Source organism: Mastigoproctus giganteus, chromosome 4, assembly GCF_048544385.1.
Source record: "Mastigoproctus giganteus isolate SK-2022 chromosome 4, ASM4854438v1, whole genome shotgun sequence".
Taxonomy (NCBI): Eukaryota; Metazoa; Arthropoda; class Arachnida; order Uropygi; family Thelyphonidae; genus Mastigoproctus; species Mastigoproctus giganteus.
This window is the reverse complement of record NC_143578.1, coordinates 71,938,933-71,954,969: the sequence shown is the minus strand read 5'-3', so window position 1 is coordinate 71,954,969 and position 16,037 is coordinate 71,938,933. Positions and strand designations below refer to the sequence as shown.

The window sequence follows — 16,037 nt, the reverse complement described above, 5'->3', positions numbered from 1 at the left end:
TACAGAGATATATTGCTATCTCCAGAGTTATTTTTCAAACAGGAAAATGACCATCTTGTCTTGGAAGCGAATCATGTGCACAGGCCTCTCATGATTCGCTTCCAAGACAGGTCTCTCCAAAACTGCCACTCTGTAAAACATCTTGGCATTATCTTGGATAACAAGCTCACTTTCATGCTGTGTGTCCAACACCTCAGAGAAAAAGCGAAGAAGTACACTGCTCTTCTCACCAGAATTACAACAAGGGATTGGAGTTTTAAGGGTGTGTATGTTCCCTTTTTTTTTTCTATGTTCCCTGTTTATGGCGGCCCCCAGGCATGTGTCTATCTCCACCTAATGTCTCTGTGAAGGAAGAATCTCTGTACAGTGGGCCTGACATATTATTAACACACACTACAATACTGTAGTATGTGTTACCGTGTCAGGCCATTTTGCCACCAGGTAGCAGCTGTCTCCTGGCGCCCATTCGACAGCATGTGGAGTCGGGCCTGTTCCAATAGTCTGTGCTATAGCACAAAGTCCCGCATCCACTGGCAGGTGTGCCATACCAGTTTACACCAGCAAATCCTGTACTCAGGGTGCCCAATCCTGAGTACCAGCAAAAAAAAAAAAAAAATAAAATATATATATGTGTACACACACACACACACACACAGGAATCTCTTGATTAGCACAAGACTCAAATTAACACAGTTTATATTTAGCTACCAATTTTCGATTAGCAAGAATCAAAATTTCGATTCGGTATTTTGGCTTCGCCTAAAGAAACTGAAGCTGGTGATGCTACAAAAGTCAGTACTAAGCTGCGAATGTAAATACACTGCTAAAGTATGCATAACATTAGAGACATTATAGAAACACATCGCTTGTTTTCTTAGTGAGTGTGCGGCTCTGTTCACAAAAGGGAGTTACTGTTTATTTCACATCGCGTCACGTCATACCTTTTCCATCGAGATGCATTATCGAGAAATAAACAAAAACAAATGCAAGATACAGTGTGTGAAGCTAGTTTGTTTTTCTACCATAAGAAAATAAAAAGGAAACGGATTATCTCAAACATGTATTATTACAACAATTGAAATATTTTCTAATATTATGCACTTTGAAGGACAACACCGGCCGCACCGCATTTATTACATACATGCAGATCAGTTGCTTTCAGTTGTTCTTGCATTGCGTGTTAATGTGCAGACTCCCCTGTATCTCCCGCCATTAATTACTGTGCATACTAATTAATTACATTAATTTCTATTAAAATTTTTATATATTATGTAATTATTAACTATGGATAAAAGGAAAAGTGTATCTGATAGTGCCTCTGTTAAAAAGAAAAGAAAAGTGATAATGTTAGATGAAAAAATTGAAGTCATAAAAAGATTTGAAGTGGTGAGAGTAAAATACAAATTTCTCGACATCTTGGAATGCCTGAATCAATGGTTTGGATGATTTTAAGTAAAACCAGTGCATATAAGGAAAAAGGTAAGCTTTCTTCATCATCAGCACGCACACAAACCACAAGAAATAGAAGTGTTATGATGATTGAGATGGAATGTCTTTTAGCCATTTGGATAGAAGACTGCAATCAAAAAAGAATTCCAATCTGCACAATGACCATAAAAACAAAAGCCTTGAGTATTTTTGCAATGTTAAAGGAAAAGTTAACAATAGAAAACATGGGTAGAGCGGGTAACTGAAGAAAATGTTCAAGCAAGTTCTTCGAAAGAAAAAGTGATTGAAGCGGAAACGGAAGAAAATTTCACTGCCAGTAAAGGCTGGTTTGAACGTTTTAAGAAAAGAACAGGACTGCATAATGTTGCATTGACTAGAGAAGTGGCAAGTGCAGATAAAGATGTAGCCACGAAATATCCCGAAATTTTAAAGAAAGTTGTTGATGATGGCAGCTACACAGATCAACAAATATTTAATGTTGATGAAACAGGCCTTTTTTTGGAAACGAATGCCAAAAAAAAAACCTTTCTAGCAAAAAAAAGAAAAGATAGAATAACACTTTTATTGGGAGGCAGTGCAGAAAGCAATTTGAAATTAAAACCCATGGTTATCTATATAAATGAAACTCCCAGATCTTTCGGTAAAGGTTTTTAATAAAGCAAGCCTACCTGTTGTTTGGCACTCTAATGGAAAAGCTTGGGTCACAAAAGCTTTATTTGAAGAGTGGTTCACTAGCTACTTTTGTCCGAAAGTTAAGGCCTACTGTGAAGAAAATAATTTTGCATTCAAAATTTTAATTATTGTTAGAATAAAAAATAAAGAAAGACAATGCCCAGGGCCACACACCAGCACTTTCTGATTTGTGTGAAAATGCGAAAGTTATTTTTTTACCTCCAAATACAACAAGTCTTTTACAGCCCATGGATCAAGGCATAATCGCTACTTTTAAGGCCTATTATTTACGAAGAACGTTTATGCAAGCAATTGAAGCAACAACTGGAGATGGTGCAGTTTCTTTAGTTGAATTTTGGAGAAATTACATCAGGAAAGCAATAGACAATATTCATGAGTCATGGGCCGACCGGGCTAGCCGGGTGGGTAAAGTGCCTGCCTAGCAACCCAAAGGTCGTGGTTTCGAATCCCGCCTCGGGCTTGGATCAAAGTACTGCAAAAACCTTGGGAGGTGCATTATGGCCACAGAAGCCGATGCGCCAACAACTACCAAATAAAAAAAAAATAATAAAAATCAGTCATGGTCTGAAGTAACACCCAGCAATATGAGAACAGTTTGGAAGCATATTTTGCCACATTGTGCAAATGATTTCTGTAGTTTCACTCATATCAACACTGCCATTGATGAAATAGCAAATATTGGAAGAGATCTAGGCTTTGATGAAATCAACAACAGTGATGTTTGCGAATTTCTGGAATCACATTCAGAACAATTAAGTGATTCTGACCTCCTAGGCCTGACGTAGCCGAGTGGTCAAGAGCGCGAGTGCAGTAGCACATGCTCTTTGAGTGGACCGGGGTTCAAGCCCGTGACTACTAAATACGATTAACATTTGTGTTGATTGATTTATTGTAAACTTCACTGACCTGGTGGTTGTGCCGGAGTATAAACAAGAACATTTTTTTAATATTGATGAACAATGAGCATATGATGAGGTGGAAATTTGCAAGGAAGAAAATCTTCAAGAAAAGAAGTTGACATTAAAAGAACTTGAACGAATATTTTGCGCAGCTGAAAATTTGAAACAACTAATCATGGATGCAACCCAGATATCGAGCGAATTATGCAAATTCACAGGAACATTGAAAAAGATGTGTATCCATACAAGCAAATTTATGATGAAAGGAAGAAAAAAGTCTGCGCAAATCTGCCTTTTGAAATATTTTACAAAGAAATAAAGTGAGTTATATATTGTAATTTTTTAATTACAATAAACTTTTGATTACTGTACTGCAAATATTTATAATTATCCTTTGCTTTTATACTGCTGTACATTAAATTGCCATAAAAAAACAATTTTTAAAAATATTGATTGGTATATTGTGTAGGTCTTGGAACGAATTAGGCTATTTTGTATTGATTATTAACTTCGATTAGCGCAATTTCGTATAGCGTGACATTTTTGCGGAACCAATTAATTGCGCTAATCGAGGGATTCCTGTATGTATATATATAAAATAATAAATAAATTAATTAATTAAAATAGATAAATTAATATCTTTTTATATAGATAAATTAATATCTTTTTATATAGATAAAAAATATATCTATATATAGAGAAAAAAAATAATATTAAAAATAACTAAAATTAAAATAAAACTGCAAATTATGGGTTGAAAAAAACAAAAAAAAACCCAAACTATGGGTACAAGGAAAAAAAAAAGGGGAGTGAGATATTACTGAGTGGCTTGCAGCAATTGTCTTCTTTTTCTAAAGACACTAAGACAACATTGAAAAGCATTAAATATCTCTATCTGAGACAAACAAGTGTAATTCACTAACATTACTTATTAAAACTGTTTGAAACAACAGAGATCTTTCTTCAGTATACAGATTACAATCTAATAATACATGTTTCCAATCTTCTTCAATTTTGGCAAAAAGTATTTGGTGACTAGACCAGTCGTACTGTCGTTCCACCTACATTGCCATATATTATATAATTCATTTAAAATTCTTTTTGTCTCAATTTTCATATTAACAGATGTATTAGAAGTTATTCCCATAAAGCTAACTGACGTAGCCAAGTGGTCAGAAGCGAGAGTGCATAGCACGCGTTTTTTGAGTGGACCGGGGGTTCAAGCCCGTGACTACTAAATACAATAAATATATTTGTATTGACGATTTATTGTAAACTCTACTGACTTGGTTGTCGTGTTGGAGTATAATCCTGAAATTTATTATTATTTATTAACTTCCCTACCCCTCTTTAAATGATACACCATCCCTCTCTATACACATGCAAATCCAGGGTTAACACCCCAGCTATCACCTGAAGGGCATTCGTCACAACCGTCCTACATACTGGATTAATTGCTAATGTCACCCTCTGTATGGAATTTAATTTATTTTTTATGCTAACAATATTTGCCCTCCTATACCAAATACCAGCAGCATATGAAACAATTGGGGTTTTAAGGGCAGAGTCGTCACTTGATGTATGATGCTGTTTTCATCCCTATTGGCACATACGGAGCGGCAGTTTGGTTCCATCACACAAATAAAACCGCTGCAGTTAAACAACTTCTTTGCATGCACAGAACCATCCTTCTTCAACTTTCAGTGGTGTCTTGGACAACTTCCACTGTTGCCCTTCAAGTCCTAGTAGGAAAATTTCCCCTCGACCTCCACGTTGCCTACTGTGGACTCTTATGCTGTTAAACACAGTTGAACTGCAGAGATCTTCAATATCAGAACCAAGACAGGCATCGATACCCGTCGGGAGAAAAAACATATCTGGGAGGCTCTTGTCAGCCTGTGGCAGGACAGGTTTTACAGTCAGTCCTAAAGTTGAAATTACCAGGACATTTTTTTCTAACTTGACTTTTATGAATAAGATAACCACTTCATGGCTGAATCCAAACCTACAGACAACTTTTCTCCACACAGGACATGGAGCCTTTAACAGTAAATTGCATGATATGGGAATCCAGGAAGTGTGCTGTCTTGTGAGGATGAGGAAACTTGGCAGCACCACATCCTGAACATTTGTCCAATCTATCTTGACCTTAGACTGAACCTACTGCAAGCACTGGATATCACAACAATGCAAAACGAACATCAGCTTATTGTATCCAAAGAAGCCTTCTAACGGCGCACCTTTCAAAGGCAAAGACTACATCCATAGTGAATGCAACTATTTTGAACACTTAGTGCCTGCCTGCTTGCACTACCCCAAGTGCACTTTTCCACAGATGCTCGCGATCTCACCACCTTTACTTTTTTTTTTTTTTTTTTTTTTTTTCCCCCCTGTTGTCCTTTTACTTTTATTCACACCCTATCCCACCCTTCTTCAGGGCTCCCACTCACTTTAGGTTTATTTTTCACACTCACCAGGGGGATGATGCCTTCCCTGTCATCATCCCATTTTCCAGGGAAAATAATGGAGTCACTGGTTAAAGAAGCATTGCAGGATCATCTAGACAAGACAGCAATAATAAATTAGACACAGCATGGGTTTGCCATGGGAAGTCTTGTCTGACCAATTTGATTGAATACTATGATGTGGTCACAAAGGAACTGGATGCAAAAAATAATTTTGATATCATATACTTGGATTTCAGGAAAGCTTTTGACACTGTTGCATGTAGTAGCGGCATGTGATGCAAGAAAGCAAGTGTATGAGCTTATGCAGCATCAGCCAAAAAAAAAAAAAAAATCACACCATTCCCTCCAAATGCCTGTCCAGTTCCTCCTTAAATTTATTTAACCTATCAACTTCCACAACGACAGATGGAAGTTTGTTCCAGCAATTAACCACCTGCTGGCTAAAGGCAAATTTCCGCACATCTATTCTACATCTGTCTTTTCTTAATTTGAATTTATGCCCCCTTAGGTTTGTAATCTGAATAAGTGGAAGGATCCCATCAGAATTCAGTGTGCTCAATCCATTTAAGGCCTTATACACCTCAATAAGATTACTGCGCAGGTGCCTAGTCTCCAGCCACTGAAATTTACAAAACTTAAGCCTCTCTTGGTAAGAGGATCCCTCTGTTCCCCTCACCAATGTTGTTGCCCATCTCTGTACACGCTCAAGCAAATCTACATCCTTCCTAAAATGAAGCCTCCAGACCTGTATGCAATACTCAAAGCGTAGCCTGACCATTGCCTTATACAGAGGGACAATCATCTCCTTTTCCCTGCTAGCAAAATTCCTATATATCATTGACAAAACCCCATGACCTGCCCTGGCAGCCTGTCGGCATTGCTCAGAAAACTTCATATCTGACTGCACAATTACTCCCAGGTCTTTTTCATTTTCTACCAACCTTAAATGTAGTACCACACAGTTGGTACATTTCTCTGGGATTACTTCTACCCATATGCAGTACTTTGCATTTGTCAAGGTTAAACTTCAGTTGCCACTTCTTAGCACATCTGCCCAAATTATCTAGATCCTATTGCAGTAGCACACTGCCATTACTGTCATTAACAACCCTGCCAACCTTTGTATCATCTGCAAATTTCGACACTAAACCTGATATACCTTCATCAATATCATTGATAAATATACAAAACAACAGAGGACCCAACACCGAACCCGTGGGACTCCACTAATAACATTAGTCCATGAAGAATAGCACCAATTAATTACCACCTTCTGTCTTCTCCCACTCAACCATCCTTTTATCCATTGTAGCAACTTACCCTTAATACCATTCTGCTCCAATTTGCACAATTGTCTTCCATGCGCAACAGTGTCAAACGCTTTCCTGAAATCCAAGTATATGATATCAAAATTATTTTTTGCATCCAGTTCCTTTGTAACCACATCATAATATCCTATCAAATTTGTCAGACAAGACTTTTCCATAACAAACCCATGCTGTGTCTGAATTATTGCTGCAGTCTTGTCTAGGTGATCCTGCAATGCATCTTTAACCAGTGACTCCATTATTTTACCCGGAACAGAAGTTAAACTAACTGGTCTGTAATTACTCGTGTCACCCTTCGATCCCCCCTTTGTGAATTGTGCATACATTTGCACATCTCCAGTCTATGGGGACCTCCCCTGAGTCCAAGAATGCTCTCATAATTATGGCTAAGGGTTTGCTTAGTTGCTTTGCCGCCTCCTTTAATATAACTGGATAGATTCCATCCACTCCAGGTGCCTTTCTTATGTTTAACTTCAACAATTTCTCCTCCACTTTGCTCTCAGTTATTACAAAATCATTAAGCACCCTGCTACAATTTGATAACCTTCCGCCATTTTTAAACCTTAATAACTCCTCGTGTGTGAATGTAGATGCAAAATACTCATTCAGTTTGTTTGCTATCTGAGCAGGATCATCAACAGTCGAACCATCGATATCAAGTGGACCAATGAGATTCATCCCCTTTCTTTTAGAGTTTATATAAGTAAAGAAATCCTTGCTGTTTTTCTTAGCATCTTTTGCCAAAGATTTCTCGTAATCTGCCTTCGCCTGCCTAACCTTCTTTGTGATGTGATTACAGACTAGCTTATATCTGCCATAGGCTTCTGAGTCACTTGATAATTTATATGCATCTCATGCATTTTTCTTCTCTGCCACGAGTCATTAGTTCATTTGATAACCATTTAGGCCTAAACCTTGAACAATATTTCTTAATAGGTATGAAACTTTTAGTAGCATCCACGATTAATTCCTTGAATGCTTCCCACTTAGAATTTACTGTTGGTAACATCGTCAGTTGATCCCACTGTACAGAATTTAAAAACTGTCTGAGACCACTGTACTCACCTTTATGAAAGCAAAAACCCTTTCCTTTACCCCTGATGGTAATTATATCTTTAAGTAAATCCCACATCAGTACACTGTGATCACTGCCACCTAGTGGTTTCTTTATCTGCAAATTCTTAATACACGAATGATCACTGCTGATAACCAGATGAAGAGTATTACCCTCTCTGGTTGCCTCTCGAACATGCTGCTGCAGAAAACAGTCATCCAGTAAATCTACAAAAGTCTTACTAGTGTGCGAGTGACCAACCACAAGTTCCAGTCAATATCTGGGAAGTTAAAATCCCCCATTATAAGACATTTTGATTTACTAGCCCACTCTATTTCTCTGTACAATTGTTCATTGTACTCCTTCGAGTCATTAGGCCTATAACGCACTCCTACTCTTATTTTTGCTTTCGCAGATAAGGGGATCCCTCGAATGAAGGGATCCCCTTACCAAGAGAGGCTTAAGTTCTTCAAATTGCAGCGGCTGGAGACTATGCACCTGCAAGGTGATCTGATTCAGATGTATAAGGCCTTGAATGGGTTGAGCACGCTGAATTCTGATGGGATTCTTTCACTTGTTCAGATTACGAACCTAAGGGGGCATAAATTCAAATTGAGGAAAGATAGATGTAGAATAGATGTTCGTTCATTTGCCTTTAGCCAGCGGGTGGTTAATTGCTGGAACAAACTTCCATCTGTCATTGTGGAAGTTGATAGGTCAAATAAATTTAAGGAGGAACTGGACAAACATCTAGAGGGAATGGTTGTGTGAATTTATTATTATTATTTTTTTTGGCTGATGCTACATAAGCTCATATGCTTGCTTTCTTGCATCACATGCTACTATTACGATTATAAGACATTCTGATTACTGTTCCGCTCTATATGTCTGTATACAATTTTTTTCATCTCGTCACCACATTCTTACTATTATTTTTGGTTTCCCAGTGCTTAAGCCAAACTGCCTCAACATCGCACTGGCCACCTGTGTCAACTGGATGTACTGCTTTAGATTTTATATGCTGCTTCTCTGTGCATTTTGTGCTTCCATATTTGAATTCTTTATATCTGAGTGGCACCACTCTTAGATATTCCCATAATGCCTGTGTTTAAAGACTTGATCGGCACTTCAAATTCATAAAATTTATTTACTATTATTCTAACATTAGTCTATACACAAGTATTCATGCACCTGTTTTTACTCTTGGTTATAACTAATGCAGTCCATGTATTTTCTGGTTCCATGAGGACCCCCAGCAAGCCTTGAAAATCCTGACACTTTAATTTCCAGATTATTGCATGTTCCAGTATAATAAGTGTAAGAGAAACATTTCTGCTTGTGGATGCTGTTGATTCATGTATCTCCTAGCTAGTAATTTTTCGATCCACTTAAAGCTTCCTCAATAACATCAGCTAATGCTCTTACATCCCTTCTATTTAAGTCTATCTCATCCCTGTAAAAACGGTGTCTCCCATTAACACACACACATCATGGTGAGAAAAATTCTATCCCATTCTACCTTGCATAGTCATGAGGCAGAATTTTTCAAACCTCAGTCCTAATTTGCAACTTTTTCTCAACATTGCCCTGTACTTGTTAATTAAATCCTCTGATATTCTACTCTCTTAATATCATTAGTACTAACAGGTACAGATGAAAAACACTATGGCTGAGAAAATTTGGATATGCAATAAACCTATTTTACACTGAGAGGATTGAATATATTTTGTTTGTTATGAAACAAAAGTGCTCTCAAGCTGACTGCTTTTAAGTTTTTGAGTAAATGGCATTCGTTTATTCAGAGTGTAATTCCTTGCATAAAATTATTCGTTTGTACAAATAAATTTTGTACCTTGAAAAAAATATAAAAAAAATTTATATCTTGAAAAAAATATTAAAAAAATTATATCTTGAAAAAAATATAGTTAACTTGGAATTATATATTCTGAAAGCAAAATTTTTATTCTATCAGAAAATAAAATAAATTCAAAGGCCCACTGCTACTCAACCTTGAATTAAGATAGTCAGGGTACTGTTTCTTTGGCAGGTTTTAATCACTAACCACGAGTTCATTATGAATGAGGGTTTGACGTCTTGTTATCAACTTTTGGAATGATATTTGATATCTTTTGATCAAACTCATTTTCTTCAGTGCCAGTTGTTAGAGTGGTCTAATCATCTTTTTTATTCTAGTCTTTATGAACTATAAGTTTAATGGCTGATTTATGTTTAACTAGGCCTATTTATGTATTCTAAGTCAGATTACTAAAATTATAAGACTGCAATAATCTCATGTGTACTGAACCAGCCACAGTCTTTTACAAGGAAAGTACATAAATATGTTTATGAAACATAATTATAAGATTTTGATAAAATAATATTAAGTAAAACTAATGGATTGTTACGTGTAGTTTTATATAGGATATTCTGATATGTTTTGGTATATATTCTGCTGTTCTGTGTACTGTTAACTGTTTTTTGTTTAAAAAAAAAAAAAAAAAATGTGCAAGTTCTCTTAAATTCAGATTTTTGTCTTATTTCAAAATTAGGCTTAGACTGTCTGCCAATCTGAAATTGAAAGGTATTTAATGTAATATTATTTTATAAATAATAATTTAAATTAAAACAATAAAATCAATTATTTATTCTCACATTTTCTCTTATTTTAGAAAGTGTATTCTGGAACTGAAGAATCATTTGGATAAAATGAGAGCTGAGTACCAGAAATTGAGTTCAATGTGGGAGCAGGATCGAACAGATCAGGAAAGGAAGGTACCATTGTTACTGAAAAAAAGGGAATAGTATTATTTTTAAAAATGAAAATGTTATGTTATACAGAATAAATGTGTGAATCATTTTTAATTCACAGAGGCTATAAGATAAAAACATCAAAGAAAGGCTGCACGTGCACGCACGCATGAGTATGTGCGTGCACACACACACACACACACACTTCTAATTATTTAGCATGTATGCACAACATGCTAAATGATTCTCTAGGGATTCACCATTTTGCGTACATGGGATACTGTTTTGCCCATTAAGCATATTTTTGCCAAGTGTTCCAATTTTTAGAAATGCACATTTTAATGTGCATTTTTTAATCATTTGGCTGAGCCTTATACACTGTCAGATTTTATCTGACAATGACCACATGTCAGCAGTTTTTAATTTTTTAAAAACACTCATATAATGTATACACTCATATAATGTAAATAGTTTGTTTTATTGCTATATTGATTTTTATATACTGATGTAAAAATATAACTTTTTGATGACGTAACATTTTTAAAGGTTACCAAAATCTCGACCTTTTTAATTTTAATTGTGACATGCCACATTATAACCATAGTTGTTTTTGTGCCATAAAAATCCAAAAACAAACAAACAAACAAACTGTTTTGCATACAAGAAATTACTTATTGTAAAGATTTTGCTTGAACATACAATGTGTTAAACTGATAATAGACACTTGAACAGTGTAACTGTTGTAAGTAGCAGTTTTTGTACAATCTTGTTTGTCGTCATTAGTTTCATTAATGACTTGGCTTAGTTTTCTTTGCTTAAGGTAAACCTCCTTCAGCAGTGACTTAAAATTTACTTTTGTTGCCCTATGGAGGCCATTTTTTTTTTGGAATACAATTTTCACATAATGGTGCATATAAATTTTTTTATTAGTAATATTCAGTTCTAGAAATGTTACAAACAAATATTATCAAAATGAAGGTTTTTACTCTCCTTTGGTGTGGTATTTTTAGTCGAACTTCTCCCTTCCACCTTCTTGATTTTCATTCAAGAAAATTCTTTCAAGCCAAATCTTGCCCATATACACTACCACTGCAAAAATCAGGTTAAAATTCACTTTCTTAAACTAATATCATAATATGATTAACTTTCTATCTCTGTACTCATGCATATGCTTTGTGCACATTAACTTTTGCTGTTTTCAGTACATTAATATGTATCAGTGATACATATTAATAGTACATTATTATGTATTTAAAATATATAATAGTGAAAAAAAAAAAAAACTGATGCAGTGATTTCAGGACAAAGTTACTACATTGCACAGAAATGCCTTGGGATATAATACTTTAAGCACTGGACTGAGCATGGAACTGTTTTAAGCTATACCAAAGTTGAAACATATAGTGAATTTATAACTTTTTCTAGGCACACTGCTGATGCAGTTAAAATATAAATTCAAGAATTGCAATGTTTGCAACAGCTTTTAACTGAAGGTTTTAATCCTTGTAAATGCTCCTCTAGCATTCTGCATTGCAGCCAAGCCACTCTGCATGAATTAAAATATAATTTATTTTGCTGTACAGGCCAAATAAATATAAACTAAATAAATTATGTAAAATGTTGACAAAACCTGAAATAGAAAATGGTAAATTGGGTTGGAGGTGGAGATTATTGAATATTACAGCTAAAATGTTAGTCTTCAACAGTGTGCTTTTGTCAGTTTTTAGAGGGGGGGGGGGGTTATTCACATGATGTATTCATCTTTACAGAGTGATTTGATAGTGGCTACAAAGGAAGAGAAGGCCTCTGTAGCCGAGTGGTCTAGAGCAGGAGTGCAGTAGCACACACACACTCTTTTAGTAGACTTGACTACAAGCCCCGACTACTAAATACTGTCGATCTGCCAACCTTCACTGGACCAGTGTGGCAGATTATGGTCCATTTCCCTCAACGTGAATTGTTTGAGGCGGCTTCCATTCTGCAGTGGATTGATAATGGCTGCTGCATACCTTTTATACAAAGGAAGAAATTTGTAATTGGTCCATGTCAGCATCTGTGGGAACTGTATATTCTCAAAAATTACTATTTCCTGGAGTGAAGACAGACTGTGTTTGTGATCCTGAGAGAAAGCTGATTAGCCCTGACCTATCTGTTTTAATCTGTGTAGGATGGGGAATTGAATAGGCAGGGCTAGTTTTGTTGGCTGGCTATAAGCTGTCTGGAAAGTCTGTCATAAATTCTTTGGGACCTGGAAATGGGGAGGGGTTAGGGGTGGGGAAGAGTACCAAGATGGGACTGAGGTGTATTCCCCCTTGGTTAGCATCCGAGGTTGGGGGGATAGTTCAGGAAGTTGGGGGTGAGACAGTGAATCTGCCAATGTTTCTATTGACATTGGCACCCTGGCTGTTAGATGACCAGGCTTCTGCAATCTCTCTCTCTCTCTCTCTGTGTGAGATTTGGAGGATCTTAGGATTCTTAAAATGTTCACTGTCACCTATATTTGAGAGTGTATCCAATGTACTATAATTTTCAGAATGTTGAGGAGTAACTCCTTTGATGTTGCTCAACATTCTAAAAATCCATAAATGATAATTGAAAAGTCTGCTGCTAGTATTTGCTGTTAACCATATAGTGCAGAGAAGGCAGAGGCTTTGCTGCATAAGCCAAAAAAATAAATAAATAATAAAATGAATTAAACAAGTAATAATAAAGACAATACTAATAAAAATAATAAATAAATCAAAAAGTAACGAAAAAATAAATAAATTCATAAAAAAAGAAAATATATTAAAAAAAAAAAAAGTAGAAAAATAGAGAAAATTCGATAAAGTTGTCAGCCTCAACTACCAATGGAGGCAGCTTCTTTTAGTAATCAACAACAACTTGCTGGATAAAAGAAAACTTCCTGCAATCCAGTCTAAACCTCTCCCTGTGATTCTGGTGCAATCTGAATTTATATCTTTTATAACAGGGAAAATTTCAGCTTCATTCATTTTACTATCACTTCTGAGAGCCTTATAGACCTCAATCAGGCCCCCCTACTTTCAGTTGCGTGGTTGCCAATTTCTGTAACCCTCATAATCAGTATCTCTCCTCATACAAATTCCCCTCTTTGTATCCTTTTAAGAAGTTCAATGTCTTTTTTTAGGTAAGGTCTCTGTACTTGGATGTGTTATTCCAAATGTGTTCTTACAAATGCCTTATGCAGTGTGACTATGGCAGTCTGTACAGGCTGCCATTTGATAAATCATCAGTAGGACACTGGGCTTTTCTGGCTGTGTATCTACAATGCTCAGAGAACTTAATATCTGCCAGATCCCTTTCTTCCTTTTCTGATTTTAATTCAACTCCAAGTGTATAAGTTAGTTTGGTGTTGCAATTCCCCAAGTGCAAGACTTTGCATCTTGCTACATTAAAACATAGCTGTCACTTTTCTGATCATCCTTGAAGCCTGGTCAAGTCCCCAAAGAAGCACCACTTGGCACTGGTCATTAACCACTCTCCAGATCTTTACATCATCTGCAAATTTTTTATCATGCTCTGTCTCCTCATTGATGTATTTATAAAAATCAGAACCGATCCTTGGGGAAACACCACTTCTAACGTTATGCCAATCTGAAGAATATCCATTAATTACCCACCTTCTGCTCTGCAGCCATTATGCAATTCATCCTAGAATCTTGCCCATGATCCCATTGATCTTTTGCAAGAGACTGAGTCAAGCTGTATTGAAATTATTCCCTACATCTACCTGTGCCAAAATAGCTAAACAGGTTAGTGAAATGTATTTTTTCCTTAAAACTATATTGTGTCCTTCAGAATGCTATTTCTATCTAAATGTCCCTGGATTGTACTTTTAATCATCGCCTCCAAAATTTTCTCAACCACTGAAGTCAGACTGACTGGTCTGTAGTTACTTATAAGACACCTCTTGTCAGCATTCCTTTTCCTTTAGACACGATACAATTACTTCACCTCGGTTTGTTATGGGGAAGTCTTGTCTGACCAATTTGATTGGATACTACAATGTGATCACAAAGGAACTTGATGCAAAACATAATTTTAATATCATATACTTGGGTTTTAGGAAAGCTTTTGATACTGTTGCACATGGAATGAGACTGCTGTACAAATGGGAGTGGCATTAAAGGCAAGTTGCTGCAATGGATAAAGGGATGGCTGAGTGGGAGTTGGCAGAGAGTGGTTATAAATGGAAACTGCTCTACGTGGACTAATGTTATTAGTGGAGTTCCCCAGGTTTCGGTGATGGGCCCATTGTTGTTTTGTGTATTTATTAATGATATCGATGAAAGTATATTAGGTTTAATGTCCAATTTTGCAGATGATACAAAGGTTGGCAGGGATGTTAATGACAGTAAAGACGGTATGCTACTGCAACAGGATCTAAAAAAGTTGGGCATATGGACTGAGAGCTGGCAACTGAAGTTTAATGACAAATGCAAAGTACTGCATATGGGTAGCAGTAACCCCAGATTAACATACCAATTGTGCGGTACTACACTCAGGTAGTAGAGAATGAAAAAGACCTGAGGGGGGAGAAATTGTGCAGGCAGATATGAAGTTTTCTGAGCAGTGCAGACAGTCTGCAAAGTAGTTCATTATTCTCTTGTATAAGGCGATGGTCAGGCTACACCTTCAGTAATGCATACAGATCTGGAGGCTTCATTTTAGGAATGATGTAGAGCTGCTAGAACGAGTACAAAGAAGGGCAATGTGATTGGTGAGGGGAACGAAGGGGTCCTCTTACCAAGAGAGCCTTAAGTTCTGCAAATTGCAGCTTATGGAGACTAGGCACCTGTGAGCTGATATGATTGAGGTGTATAAGTCCTTGAATGGTGTGGACAAGCTCAATGCTGATGGGATCCTCTTGCTCAGATTCTGCACCTGAGGAGGCATAAATTTGAATTGAGGAAAGACAATTGTAGAATAGATGTTCGGAAATTTGCCTTTAGCCAGTGGGTGGTTATTTGCTGGAACAAACTTCCATCTGTCTTTGTGGAAGTTGATAGTTTAAATAAATTCAAGGAGGAACTGGACAAACATTTAGAAGGAATGGTTGTGTGAATTAATTGTTATGTTTTTTTTTTTTTTGGCTGATGCTGCATAAGCTCATATGCTTATGCAGCATATGAGTTTATGCTTGCTTTCTTGCATCACATGCCTCTAAAACTACTATTAATAGGGATTAGTTTATCCTGAGTCAAAAAATAGTTGTGTCCAATCTGGATAAAAGGATATTATCTATGATTGTCTTCATTTTAGTTCTTTCTGTTCATGCTTACCACTACTGATGAGGTGACAAGATTTGCTAAATCAACTGCATGGACAGGTGTTTGTTTTCGTATGAAGATTAATAGTCATCTCTCTTGGTTTAATT

At 36.4% G+C, this 16,037-nt stretch overlaps 1 protein-coding gene across 6 annotated transcripts in view; it reads left to right on the top strand.

The window, feature by feature from the left end:
- Positions 1-16,037, top strand: part of LOC150086828 (optineurin-like) — a 188,780-nt gene that overhangs the window by 134,522 nt on the left and 38,221 nt on the right. For all 6 annotated transcript variants that reach the window (XM_090371607.1, XM_090371604.1, XM_090371605.1 and 3 more), the window contains one exon: positions 10,561-10,663. In XM_090371607.1, the coding sequence (XP_090227733.1) occupies positions 10,561-10,663 (103 nt within the window). The remainder of the gene's footprint in view (positions 1-10,560; positions 10,664-16,037) is intronic.